The 11,709-nt window shown below is 43.1% G+C and overlaps 4 protein-coding genes across 5 annotated transcripts; 2 read left to right on the plus strand and 2 right to left on the minus strand.

The window, feature by feature from the left end:
* The first annotated feature begins 343 nt into the window (after positions 1 to 343).
* Positions 344 to 3,289, plus strand: LOC133154076 (RILP-like protein 1). The gene is made up of 8 exons (XM_061278468.1): positions 344 to 811; positions 978 to 1,131; positions 1,420 to 1,538; positions 1,741 to 2,007; positions 2,103 to 2,234; positions 2,325 to 2,458; positions 2,635 to 2,748; positions 2,831 to 3,289. Exons 1-8 carry the CDS (start codon positions 524 to 526, stop codon positions 2,922 to 2,924), a joined length of 1,302 nt encoding a protein of 433 aa, XP_061134452.1. The 5' UTR covers positions 344 to 523; the 3' UTR covers positions 2,925 to 3,289.
* Positions 3,290 to 3,438: 149 nt separating this feature from the next.
* rilpl2 (Rab interacting lysosomal protein-like 2) lies at positions 3,439 to 6,887 on the plus strand. The gene is made up of 5 exons (XM_061278471.1): positions 3,439 to 3,792; positions 4,009 to 4,448; positions 4,786 to 4,937; positions 5,089 to 5,205; positions 5,731 to 6,887. The coding sequence occupies exons 2-5, from the start codon at positions 4,155 to 4,157 to the stop codon at positions 5,750 to 5,752; spliced, it is 585 nt and encodes a 194-aa protein (XP_061134455.1). The 5' UTR covers positions 3,439 to 3,792; positions 4,009 to 4,154; the 3' UTR covers positions 5,753 to 6,887.
* Positions 6,534 to 9,289, minus strand: kmt5ab (lysine methyltransferase 5Ab). 2 transcript variants are annotated; one of them, XM_061278469.1, is made up of 8 exons: positions 9,130 to 9,289; positions 8,901 to 9,011; positions 8,391 to 8,534; positions 8,160 to 8,316; positions 8,001 to 8,088; positions 7,767 to 7,826; positions 7,426 to 7,616; positions 6,534 to 7,356 (listed from the first exon to the last, which is right to left on the minus strand). In XM_061278469.1, exons 1-8 carry the CDS (start codon positions 9,137 to 9,139, stop codon positions 7,146 to 7,148), a joined length of 972 nt encoding a protein of 323 aa, XP_061134453.1. In that variant the 5' UTR covers positions 9,140 to 9,289; the 3' UTR covers positions 6,534 to 7,145. The 2 variants fall into 2 exon arrangements, with proteins under 2 accessions (XP_061134453.1, XP_061134454.1); XM_061278470.1 differs by having other exon boundaries at positions 8,391 to 8,538; positions 8,901 to 9,004; positions 9,130 to 9,288.
* A 431-nt stretch (positions 9,290 to 9,720) lies between these two features.
* mtrfr (mitochondrial translation release factor in rescue) lies at positions 9,721 to 10,606 on the minus strand. Its single transcript, XM_061278472.1, has 2 exons — positions 10,204 to 10,606; positions 9,721 to 10,104 (listed from the first exon to the last, which is right to left on the minus strand). The coding sequence occupies exons 1-2, from the start codon at positions 10,489 to 10,491 to the stop codon at positions 9,874 to 9,876; spliced, it is 519 nt and encodes a 172-aa protein (XP_061134456.1). The 5' UTR covers positions 10,492 to 10,606; the 3' UTR covers positions 9,721 to 9,873.
* Between the last annotated feature and the right edge of the window lie 1,103 nt (positions 10,607 to 11,709).

Consider the following 11,709-nt stretch of genomic DNA (forward strand, 5'->3'; position numbering starts at 1 on the left):
TTCATACGCTAATTTAATACGTGGTCTAGGCTTTGGTCTTTCGCTTGTATTTTTAAAGTATTAACGCATCGGATTCTGACATGCGCAGTCGGGTTCTCCGGGCAGCGTGGAATGTATTGACTGTTGCATTCAGAAACTGTGGTAAAAGAAAAACCCAACATACTCGCGTTCAGGTTTTAATATAATATGGATTGTCATTGCAACGTTGTCTGAAGAAAATACATTGTTATATTATTAATATCCCGCAGTGGTCTTGTCCGATGAACGCGTATAAATTGATTCGCTCGGAATCAATAAATACTGACATGGACGAACTTTTTCGAGAGCCTTGAACGCATCGTCGAAAGTTAAAGTTGAACCTGTCAACAAACTTCACAACAAGTAGTCCTTCGTCGTTGAACCGTCCTCGCGGTCCTTCACAAAAGTCTCTTAAACGCTCGTTTCCACTGTAAAATGTGACACGACCGTTCCGTGGAGGAATTCGAAGAACCAAGATTTTTTATTTTTAATCTCAATACACGTCATGTCTGCTCTGGAGAAGACCTGGTCCGACCTGACCGTGTTGGACGTGTACGACATCGCCGCGGCCCTGGCGCAGGAGTTTGAGCGGACCATCGAGCGCTTCGGCTGTGAGGCTCTGGCTGGCGTGGTTCCTAAGGTGGTCCAAGTTTTAGAGCTCCTGGAGACGCTGGTGGGCCGCCGCGGAGACGCCGGCGGCAGCGGGCAGGAGGCGGACGAGCTGCGACGGGAGCTTTTGCGGCTGCGCCAGGAGCGCAGCGACAGGTCGGCGCAGGAGAGAAAGCACCACCAGGTAAGTGCGATGTAGAAGGAGTCGAACCCCATATATTCGCATATTCGTCTTTTCCCCTGTTAACAAAAAATATTCGCGTTCCCATTTCCTCTGTCTCCTTTTTAAGACCAAATGCAGAATTTTGACTGACTCAATGTTTTTTTTATTTTATTTCTTCTTCTTCCAGGAGTTAGTGCAGGTGGAAGACGTGTGGAAAGCCGAGGTTGAGAATCTCCTCTCGCAGATGTCTCAGCTGGAAGCGGAAAACAAAAAGCTGCTGGCTTGCCGAGCTTTCAGCCAAGCTCTCGTGGAAACCCAAGACCAGTACCTGCAAGATGAGGGTGGGTTTTACCGTGGTGGACTATATTATCAGTTAGAGACCTATACTCTGCCTTCTCTACTTGCTTACATCTCTGAGTAGAACTAGAGGGGGCCCTGTTTACTGTCCGTTCAGTCACGTGAGAATGGACAAATTTGTTTGCAGCCAAATGCGGCGGGGTCAAACTAGCACAGGTTATTTTTGAAGACACTGTTGTCATGTTGACAACCGCTATATTTATCAAATCGCACACGCAGTGCGGAGCTATATTTCCTCTTGTCCTATGGGTAAATATATTGTGTCCTCGCAGGGACGGCGGAGAAGGAAAAGCAAGTGATGACAAGGCTCAATAAGTTGGTGGAGAAGCAGAGGGATGAAATCCAAGCCAAAGACCACGAGCTGATGCTAAAAAACGATGACGTTGAGGCGGTGAGTGGACATCTGTTTTTTTTTTTTTTAAATTAGCTCTGAAGCCACATTATGAGTAGACTCACAAATCAATTTAAAAAGCAATGTCTGAATTGATGCAGGAAGTCAGTTATTTTTTATTTGAAGCCTCCAAGAATCCATGCCTGAAACAACATTGGAAGTCTGACATTTTGGTTTGCACCGCTCATTTGTTTCCATTCAGCTCCAGCTGCAGCAGCACCGTCTGGTCCGGATCAATCAGGATCTCCGTCACAAGCTCGGCACGACGGAGGCGCACGGCAAGGCGGCCATGCGGCAACGGGCAGAGCTGGAGGCTGCGGCGCAGGCCCGTCGGCTCGAGATGGACGCCCTGCGGCGCGAGTTGACCCAGCTGAGGAAGGAGCGGCAGGAGTGGGAACTGGAGAGGGAGGTGGCCAAGATGGAGGAGGAGAACCTTTTGTTTTCGTCCACGTCCAAGGCGTCCCCACAGGTGAGGATCCCGCGAAATATTTAATGTGTGCTGTTTAACACTTTGTCTTTATATATGCTAAGCCTTAAGTGCCCCTCATGTTTTGACGTGTCAAGGCAGACTCGGTATGGGTCGAGTGCGGAGGAGATACTGACTCCTTGGAGAACATTCCCAACTTCCTCAACAGCTCAACGCACAGACGCGTGAACACAAGTCAGCAGGACATAGACAAGTCTGCTTTCTTACTGGTAAGACAGACACCATTATAATCATGAAAAATAATAATCATCATAGTTTTTTGTAACATTTGTAGATATTTCATCTTGTGTCATCTGCAGGAAGAAGTGCCTGAAGAGGCGGAGGCGAAAGCTCCTCACTTCACTCTGCAGGAGCTTCGTGATGTCTTGCAAGAGCGAAACCAACTCAAGGCTCAAGTTTTCCTCCTAGAGGACGAACTGGCCTATCACAAAAGGTAATTAAAAAAAGAAATCGGGTCAAAAATCCTGCAACACACCACATTGAGTCGCATCTCAGATTAAAGGGATTGACGAGGGCTTTCCATATGTTATTATTTTATCAGTCCAACGTAATGTCGTAAGTTCATGGCCATAAAACATGTTAGTTCACTCACTTTATTCCGTCGCCCAGTGAAGACTTAGAGGAGGATGTCAGCTGTCTCCTTGGTGCTTCATCTTCATCGATGCCACCACCAAAGGTCACCAGCACCTCCTCAGATTTGCCGGAATCTGGAATACGACGCCTGTGAGTGATATACATACTTCCACAAATCTCCTCAAAAAACATGTATCTATATCGGCAGAGGTTTCTCTGTTTTCACTTCCAGGATCTTCACCGCCATCATGCCCATGGTCGCCGCCGGTTTAATCGCAGACGACCCAACGTTGTTGCCAATCAGACGCCTCGTTTCCTTTGCATGATTTTTTAAGGAGTTAGGGCTATTGGGCTTCATCCATTATTTCCGAGTAGTGTATTTGAATTTGATTTTTAAATGACCTGCCAAATGGTGGGAAAGTACCAAAAGATGTACAGTCAATTCCTTTTTAGCAGTTAATGCAATTAAGGGAAAAAAATGGAGTAAGCCAACTCTAGCTGACAGTGGCTTATTTAAAGAACAACAGCTAAGATAATATATGACAAAGGCATTGAGTATCAATGGTATAAAATGTGCTACCTGCGCTCAAGTGAAGCCAATTTGATATATATTTAGTCTAGTCAACCAAATCTTCTGTACAAAAATTTATGGTGATTTAATGTTGAAATAAAGCTTTTATTTTTCATGTTATGTATTTCACAAAGGTAAATTAAATGCTATTCAAATGCAATATTTTTCACGATTTTACATTTTCAATGATAGAAATCCCATATTAATGGTCACATTTGACATTTTCTTTTAAAGATTTTCTGTAGTTTTTAAATTAATTATGTTGCTAATTCATTGTCTTCTAAACTAACAAATATTTTCAGGAGAGGAGTTTCAGTATTGTTAAGCTACATTTGATGTCGCCATGTATGTATCCAATGTATGCAAAGCAAATACAAAGGTATGTAGATAAATGTACATTTAATGCTTGTAGCTTAGCTGACTTCATTTTCCAAGTACCTTGGCCAACACTGACTCTTCCCTTTCACGAAATTCCCACAGAAATTCTGTCGCTTTCTGCAGTTGACAAAAATGACGTTCCGGGGAGCGGCGCATGTGGTGCACTCGTCCATTTTGGCGTGTTTTGGATCTTTGGTTGCCATAGTGACGGGAGAAAAAACGTAGAAAAGCCGAACATTTAAGAGGTATTGTCTGATCCTTTAGCCAGCCCACACTCCAAAGGGGTTTACACTACAAAGCGTTGCTCGATTCATTTCTAAACTGTATTTGAATCGGTTACGAAAAGCGATTATTTAGCCACTACAAACGTTAAACTACAAAGAATATTTGTTTGCGAGTGGAGGAACGGAAGGGATTCCTCTCAACTCCGCTCGTTACTCTTTGTGCTCTCTCACCTGTAGCTAGGATACTAGCCGTCCTCTTCCCCACTCGCCATTGGCAGACGCGTGATGGGGGAAGTGCTGCTCCTCTGGAAGAAGTCACCCGCTCCGGCCATAAACATCATTGAGAAGCGACAGAGATAAAGATTGGGTTCCCCTTTCTAAGCATGGACTTTGACGAGGAGTCGTCGCCAGCATTGGCGTTTGAGAAGGACGCCTTCGAGCTGACCGTGGAGGACGTGTACGACATCTCGTACGTTGTCGGACGAGACTTGTTGAGGATCAGCCGTACGGGCGAAGAAGTGTCTGACCTCCAGTTTCGCATAGTTCGCGTGCTGGAGATGTTCGAAACGATGGTCAACAAGTACAACTTGTCCCTGGAAGAGCTGAAAATCGAGCGGGACAACCTGAAGAGCGAACTGGACCGCGTCGTCACAGAAAGCTCCACCGGACAGGGCACGGTGAGGCAGCCAGTCGTCCGTGGATATAAATGACAAGAGTACAAGTTGTATTTTTTTTTCCTCGCTGGTGTTGGCTGCCTAACTATGAGGATTACTTAGATCGGCATCCACTGTGGCCAAACTCAGAAAACTGGTGAGCCGTGAAACTGAGTGGACTGTGATGTCACTTTCAGTGCACAGCAGAGGGCGCTCACGCGCAAACTAACCGACCGAACCAACACCTAGTTCTGGATTAATGGCTTGTCAGTTTTACGAGTAAATTGCATTCCAAGCTTGATCAGGAAAAAAAGTTGTACGACAAATCATAAGCTAAGTGTTAGTGTTGTCGTCTTTGAAGCAAGCGGTGGGACCCAATCAAATGGTGGTGGATCTGAGTGACCCCAACAGGCCTCGCTTCACCATGCAGGAGCTAAAAGAGGTCCTCCAGGAGCGCAACCAGCTGAAGGCCCAGCTCATGGTGGCCCAAGAGGAGCTGCAGCTCTACAAGAGGTAAACATGACTGTCAGGACTTTTATTTGACTGTGCTGCTATAAAGGAGCCTGCTTATGCTTTTTATTGTTCACCATCACGTGTCGAAGTGTCCTCATGCAACAGTTTGGCGTGCAAGTGGCTCACGTGGGATTCGATTGTGTTTGTGCAGCGGGATTCTGCCACAGGGCCAAGCGGCCATGGTGGAAGTGGACTTGGACGGGTCGGCGCAGAACGGAGCGGCCGGGATCAACGATGCAAAAACGGAAAAGAGCACCATTGGAAAACTGTGAGTTGTCTTTAATATTTACTCGATGTGTCCGAAGTACTCACATTTTGAACTTACCAGACGTACAGATAGCTTTTAAAATCCGTTGACACATTCACACAGAGGACAAAGAAAATGGCAAACAAAATCGGCTGATTTTTGCTTCTTTTTTTTTTCTTTCTCTGTTAAACAAATATAGGATAAAGCATTGTAAAAAAATAATGTATAATAATATACAAACGAGCAAATTGATGAGTGATTGAGAGGTGATCAGAACCCACCCCTCCTTCACTCAGTCTGGATGGACTTCAGCTCACCGAGGACGACGAGGAGCAAAGCAAACGGATGCGTTGTTGTCAAGTGCAGCTTTACATGCAGCACATGACACAATGCATTGCGTGAGGCTGCACTCACTCATCCTGAGCCTAATCACATACTTGTGACCAAATGATGTTGACTCACTGGAGTTTCTTCGGTGCTGTGCACTTTTCCCCTCCGATACCCGAATGCCTTCCCGCACTAACTTGTTTTTCTCTTTCTCGCTAGGTTTTCATTTAGACGGAAGTAAGACGAGAAGACCTCAACAAATAGCCTGGTGGGACTGGATTGTTTGGAAGGTTTCTCGAACCACTTTTATATTTTTGTACTCACAGACTATTTGTAAAGTTAACACACGCTTAATTTTACATGTGTAACAAAAGATTTATTATTGCGGTGCTCTTCAAATCATTAGGTACACCTGCATCCTATACACGAGCCTTCAGAAGAGAGATACAAAAAGTTAAAACACGAGCTCTTTATGATGGCACTTAACTAACACTTTGGCAAATTGTTAGCAATACCTAAGAAAAAAAGAAAAAACTGTCAAACTGAACATTGTGTCTTTTAGACAAACACACGGCTTGGGGTTTTTTTCTGCTAGCTTTGCGCTATTGCTAACACACAATAGGTAACACATTAATAAGCAATTGATATGTATTTAAACTTTCAACATAACAGTACTCAAATCATATATTCTTTATCCACTGAAATGAGCAGACCCAATCTTTCCTATACTGCCCACTTACTGTTTATGTAATCACGGACGTCAGGTTCGTCAAAGACAAAATTTGTTTTAGTCATTGGCAACTAAATTGTCTTGGATGTTTACAAAAACAAACATCAGGTTTATTCGAGAAGACAAATTCCTCAACGTTTATGAAACCATATGTTCATTGACGACAAAACAGTCTAGTTTAGGAAAACACACATTTCAGTTAAAGATTGCATTTTTGTGTTTGATACTCCCAAAAATTCAGTTAAACCAAATGTCAAATTATAATGTTAAAAAAAAACATTTGGTCTCCAAACACGCATAGTAGGTTTATTGAAATAGTTCCAATTGAACAAAATGTGTTAATTATGCTTAACGTCTTCATCAACAAAAACTAAAGTATCTGAAGTTTACAAAAACACATCAAGCTCAAACCACACTGGCCACATCTTGTGATGCACTTCCTTTGAGTACCTAATGAATCGTCCAGTCTAGTGCTTTTCACTTGAATGATATCGTAACTGAATTTCTTACAAAATGACATTTTAATGCCCAGTAATGTTTGTGATGGTGGAAAATTTGATTCCTGCTCCGAGGAGCTACAAAGCAAATCATTCATCTCCTCATGACACTTTGAACCATTTATTCCTTAAATGCATTTCTCAGCTCATTGTGTCTTTTATTGAGCACAGCTTAGCTCATAATTTACATGAATGGAAAATATCACGACAGTAGACAATATGTAACATTTGCTCCTTTACAGCAGAGAAAAGTAAAAAGCATGATTAAAATTGTTTAAAAAAAAAAAAGAAGCATGTTAGTTTAAAATCATTTTTGTACCTCCTTTAAAAATAAAAAAGGACGAGTCATCCGTAGCATCCGTGTGGCACCGACGAGTTTCGAGACAACGGTGGTGTGTGTGTGCGTTTTAATGCTTGAGCCACGGATGAGCCGAGATGGCCTCCTGACTGCGGTCGCCGTAGTCGTACAGCAGCTCCTCGTCCGCCTCAATGTCTCTGGCCGCCAACAAGATGAGGTGAGGCGAGCCGTCAATGGCGTGCAACTTGGTTTGGCAGTTGCCGACCTTGCTGTGGTTGATCAGCCGCCCCAAGCGCTTCGTCTCGCGCGTGGCGTCCACGCTGTGTGGAGGAGAAAAGAAACATTTATTTTCTCACAATCATATGATGGGAGACTTCAAGTAGACCCACCAGTAGGTCTTAGCCTGGTACTGGAAGTAGTACATGTAGCAGCCCGTCTGGGGGTCTTGGGAGTAGCGGGCCTCTCGCAGCTTGGCCTCAGCCAGCTCCAGCAAGTCGCCGTGGTACTCCACCACAAAGTCGCCCTTCTTAAATCGCCGCTCGGCAAACACGCCACGCCCTTTGCCCTCGATCACCCTCACCTGTGGACAAAACCCAGCACCATTGGAAATATTATGCCCCCCATGGCATAACGCTATTCCGAAATGTTTGTTTTTGGTAATACGCAGAGGGGACAGTTCTTAAGTGTCACAAGGTTTGCAGGATAAGAATATAGGCACCGTGGGCGTTACCTGCATTCCTTCTTCAACACCGTTCTTAATCAAATCATCCAAATGCTTGTGCTCTTCATTCTGCAAACATTTCATGAGAATAGAATCTGTTCGGTGTCTCAGGCAATGAAAGATTGCAGCAGTGAATATGACAACTGTACATGGAAAATGTAAAAATGGCATAATGCTGACGTGAATGTGAATAGCGGCAAATGTATTCAGCAATTAAGTTGGTAGAAAAGGATCATCCCAAACCTTCAACTCTGCTTTAGTTTTCCTCTTACTCCTCCTGATAGGGAAGAAGTCTGTGACCTTTCTGTTTTGGGAAGCGTTATTCTCTGTCCTGAAGGGAAAGACAATTTTATCATCATACGTTTCCTCCTCACTCATGAGATTAATTGCTTCCCAACGCACTTTTTCCCTTTGCCCTTGCGAGGATTCCGACTTCGGGGTTTAGCTGCTGGAACTTTGCTGTTGTCTGCCAGACTCGCGTTCGTCGTCGTTTGCTTTTGCTGCGGTTGAGAGGCGACTTTGGCTTCACACAGCTCTGTCGGAGTCTTATTCGAGGTGTCTACAATGACAACAGCTTGTGTCTGGCGCTCTCTTGTCTTGCTATTTGCAATGCTAATACATAAGCTTTCTCACCTTTGTCGAGCTTAGCTGTGTGATTGACATCCGCGTCACCTCCATCTTGAATGAGCATGCCGGAGGTGTCCCTCAGAGGCAATATGGCCTTTTTTGAACTAGGTGGACTTGGGCGAACACTCTGAGGTGCTTTACTTGTGCAGTCTGGCTGAACAATGCAAGGGCCACTTTGAATTTTTTTTCAACTTGAATTTATTGCACAAGATAAAAACAAATCAAAGTAAATATACTTAAATAGTTTATATATACAGTAGTATATTGACTTTTGGGTGCCCCATCAACACAGATTCTACAGTGTGTGTGTGTGCTTGGTTATGCTTGATTACTTAATGACATTTCATTTAGTTTCAACTGGGTAAACTGATGAGAAATATGCCGGATGTCCTGCAAGAGCTGAATATTTTATTACACGTTTGTTTTTGTGTCCCATTCGATTACATCCGGGTAACCCCATATAAAGAGACTCCGTCAAAGCAGGACTACTTTGTTCAGCGTAGACATCAAACATACCTCTTTCGTAACCAGGGGCCGGTTTTCTTTCGTCTCTTCGGAGATGCCTTTGCTCACAGGAACGGTTTCCGGCTTTTCGTCCGTCCTTTGCACCTGCTTCTTCCCTGCAAACTCAAAATCCAGCAGTTTTGTTACTCCCTCAATCTGGGAAGCTGCTTGTTATTAGCCTAGCTAACTACCTAGCGAAGCCATAAGCGCACACATATAAGAGTTAGGATGTTTTGGTTACCTTTTGCCATGTCAGTTTTTCGAGTACATGTCCGACGCGGAGGTGGGTGCGTTAAATAATTCCTGTGGTTTTAGTTTTTTTTTTGTGTTGAGACGACAACGTCGACATACCCATACAAATAACTAGTGTATCTATGCGTAGAAACATGTAGGAGTTTGAAATCCTAGGGCGTTTCTAATTGGTTAACTTGATTCAAATAGGCGGGATCATGTGAGTCTATGGTCTTCTCTCATTGGCTGTATTTCGAGCTCTTGTTAAACAGCCAGTAAAAAAGCGAGAGCTTGAAGTTTTCTTTCTACGTATTACAGTTTTAGTAATAAATATTAGTTCTAAACAAGCCAATTATCAGTTAATTTAATCAATCCAACCAAAATATTAAAAAGTCGCTGCAAAACATTACAGAAATCCAGTATACATAATGTATGGACAATAATGGAACGTTACTATACATTTTTTTGGGCTATTCCACAAACACACAAAAAAACGAGGAAATTAACACTTGAAAGGCAAAACTTGTATTCTGGGAGTAATTGTTTTAATTTGATGTAGTGAAAAATAGATCTTTGGAAAACACACGACACTTGAAAGAAAGAAGTTAAATACTTTTTAATCAACATTTGATGGTGTTTCTGGTTAAAGCGATGATCAGATTAGTGAATTACATGTGGTTTACTGAGGACAGCATTCCCATTGATATGAAGGCTAAAAAGATCACCCAAATTGTTTCAGGTATTGCTGTTGATTTTAAACAGAGTCATTTCCAGATGTGCTCTGGGCTAGGAGGGCTTCTTTGAATAGTCTCTTCCTCTGCAGATTTTCATTGACTCTCCTTCGTTTGTCTTGCTTCTTGGCTTCAGCCTCTTTCTTTCTGACCAGAATGTCGCTGCGCTCTCCTTTATAGAAAACGTCCAGTTTTTGCTGCATTATTTCTCGCGCTCGCTTTCGATTGATGTCCACTGATCTGGTTTGATGACACTGCACGAGAGGATCAGGATTGTGGGAAAGTGTAAACAAATTTACATCAAGAAACTGAAAGAACACTCATGACTGATGATGAGTTTAATAACAACTAACCTTGACTACAATACCAGAGGGGATGTGTTTTAGCACCACGCAGTTGCTGGTCTTGTTGGTGGCCTGCCCGCCGGGTCCAGAGCCCCTCACAAACTGTTCCTCCAGCTCGTCTTCCTCCAAGTGGACCAGGTCCTTCTTTCCGGCGATTGCAACCCGCAAAGGTGTACCCAGGGGGGTCTTTGCCACCGAGGAGAGCCAAGGGGAGTTGTTCCTCGCTAGGCCGTTGTACATGTAGCGTACGAACATGATAAGCCTCGACATACTTCCAGGTACGTCCAAAGAAGACATTACATTTATATTAATGAGCTAAGACATGTTAATTCAAAGTCTGTTGACTCTTCTACGCTTAAAGACAGTCGTCGAGCACCGGTCTCCTTCGTGGTCAAAACAATGATTCTGTAGACTCTGTCGCCCCCTGGAGTCAAAGAATATGTTGGCAACGGGCAAAGGTGTCCAATAATGCAGTGGAAAGGTAGAAATTGAACCACCCGTATATTTGAAATTGTTAATTTTCCACACGAATCTTCCTGTCATCTCTGATAGATTAAAAATAGTCCATCGGGAAGCGCTTTGTTGGTCGCAGAAAATGAGAATATGACCTCTCTGCGTGATTTCATTTCCCCCATTGTTCAGTGTGCACAAGTAACGGAGTTTCAAAACTTTTTATCTTGAGTTTAAATACACATCAACAGAGATCTATATTACACTTCCATTTTACTTAGGGACTACTACTACAATAGAATGTTCATAAATATGCTGATTTCCAAAGAAATCAACAAGAAGTTGTATATCAATTTTAATCACAGACGTCAGTCAAAAACGTGAAAAGAAAGTACAAAAACAAAAATAGATAACACTAAAAGGAATAAAAATGTACTTAAGATAAACATTTTCGTAACGTAAAAACGAACCAAAACGATCAACTTTTAAAATCTTCAAAATCGCCTTGCCAAGATAAAGTCGTGTAATTTGCATCTGACCGGCAGGGGGCGATATTGCGCTTGCATAAAGATAGTCCTGTCAAGCTGATACAACAAGGACAGACCGGAAAACCTACAGCATTGCCCTTGACGCAGGACCGGATGAATTTACAAATGTATTTCGTTGCCCTGTCTTCCCCTCCCTTCTTTACTAACTATCCTCTTCCTTTGACCAAGTATTTTCTTCATTAAATTCATTCCATCCTCAAGACAACCATTCTGCCTCCCTTCATTCCTTCCTTGCTCCTTCTTTCCTCTATTCCTTTGCCTTTCGTTTCTTTACCAATCTTTACTCCATCATTCTCATTTCCTTCATTTGGACTTCCTTCCATCCTTTCTTTTCCCTCCATAACTTTCTTCCCCTTTTGTCAATGTCAATCCTTCCTTCAGTCTTTCATTACAGTCTTACGTCTGTTTTATCTTCCCACTACTTTTGAAACGTGTAACTTCTGTCCCACTCTGCATACTGTACCGTAGTTTCATTACCTTTTATTTTGAAAGTCTAACCGGATCTCCAGCGTCATGT

Source organism: Syngnathus typhle, linkage group LG5 (genome assembly GCF_033458585.1).
Source record: "Syngnathus typhle isolate RoL2023-S1 ecotype Sweden linkage group LG5, RoL_Styp_1.0, whole genome shotgun sequence".
Lineage (NCBI taxonomy): Eukaryota > Metazoa > Chordata > Actinopteri > Syngnathiformes > Syngnathidae > Syngnathus > Syngnathus typhle.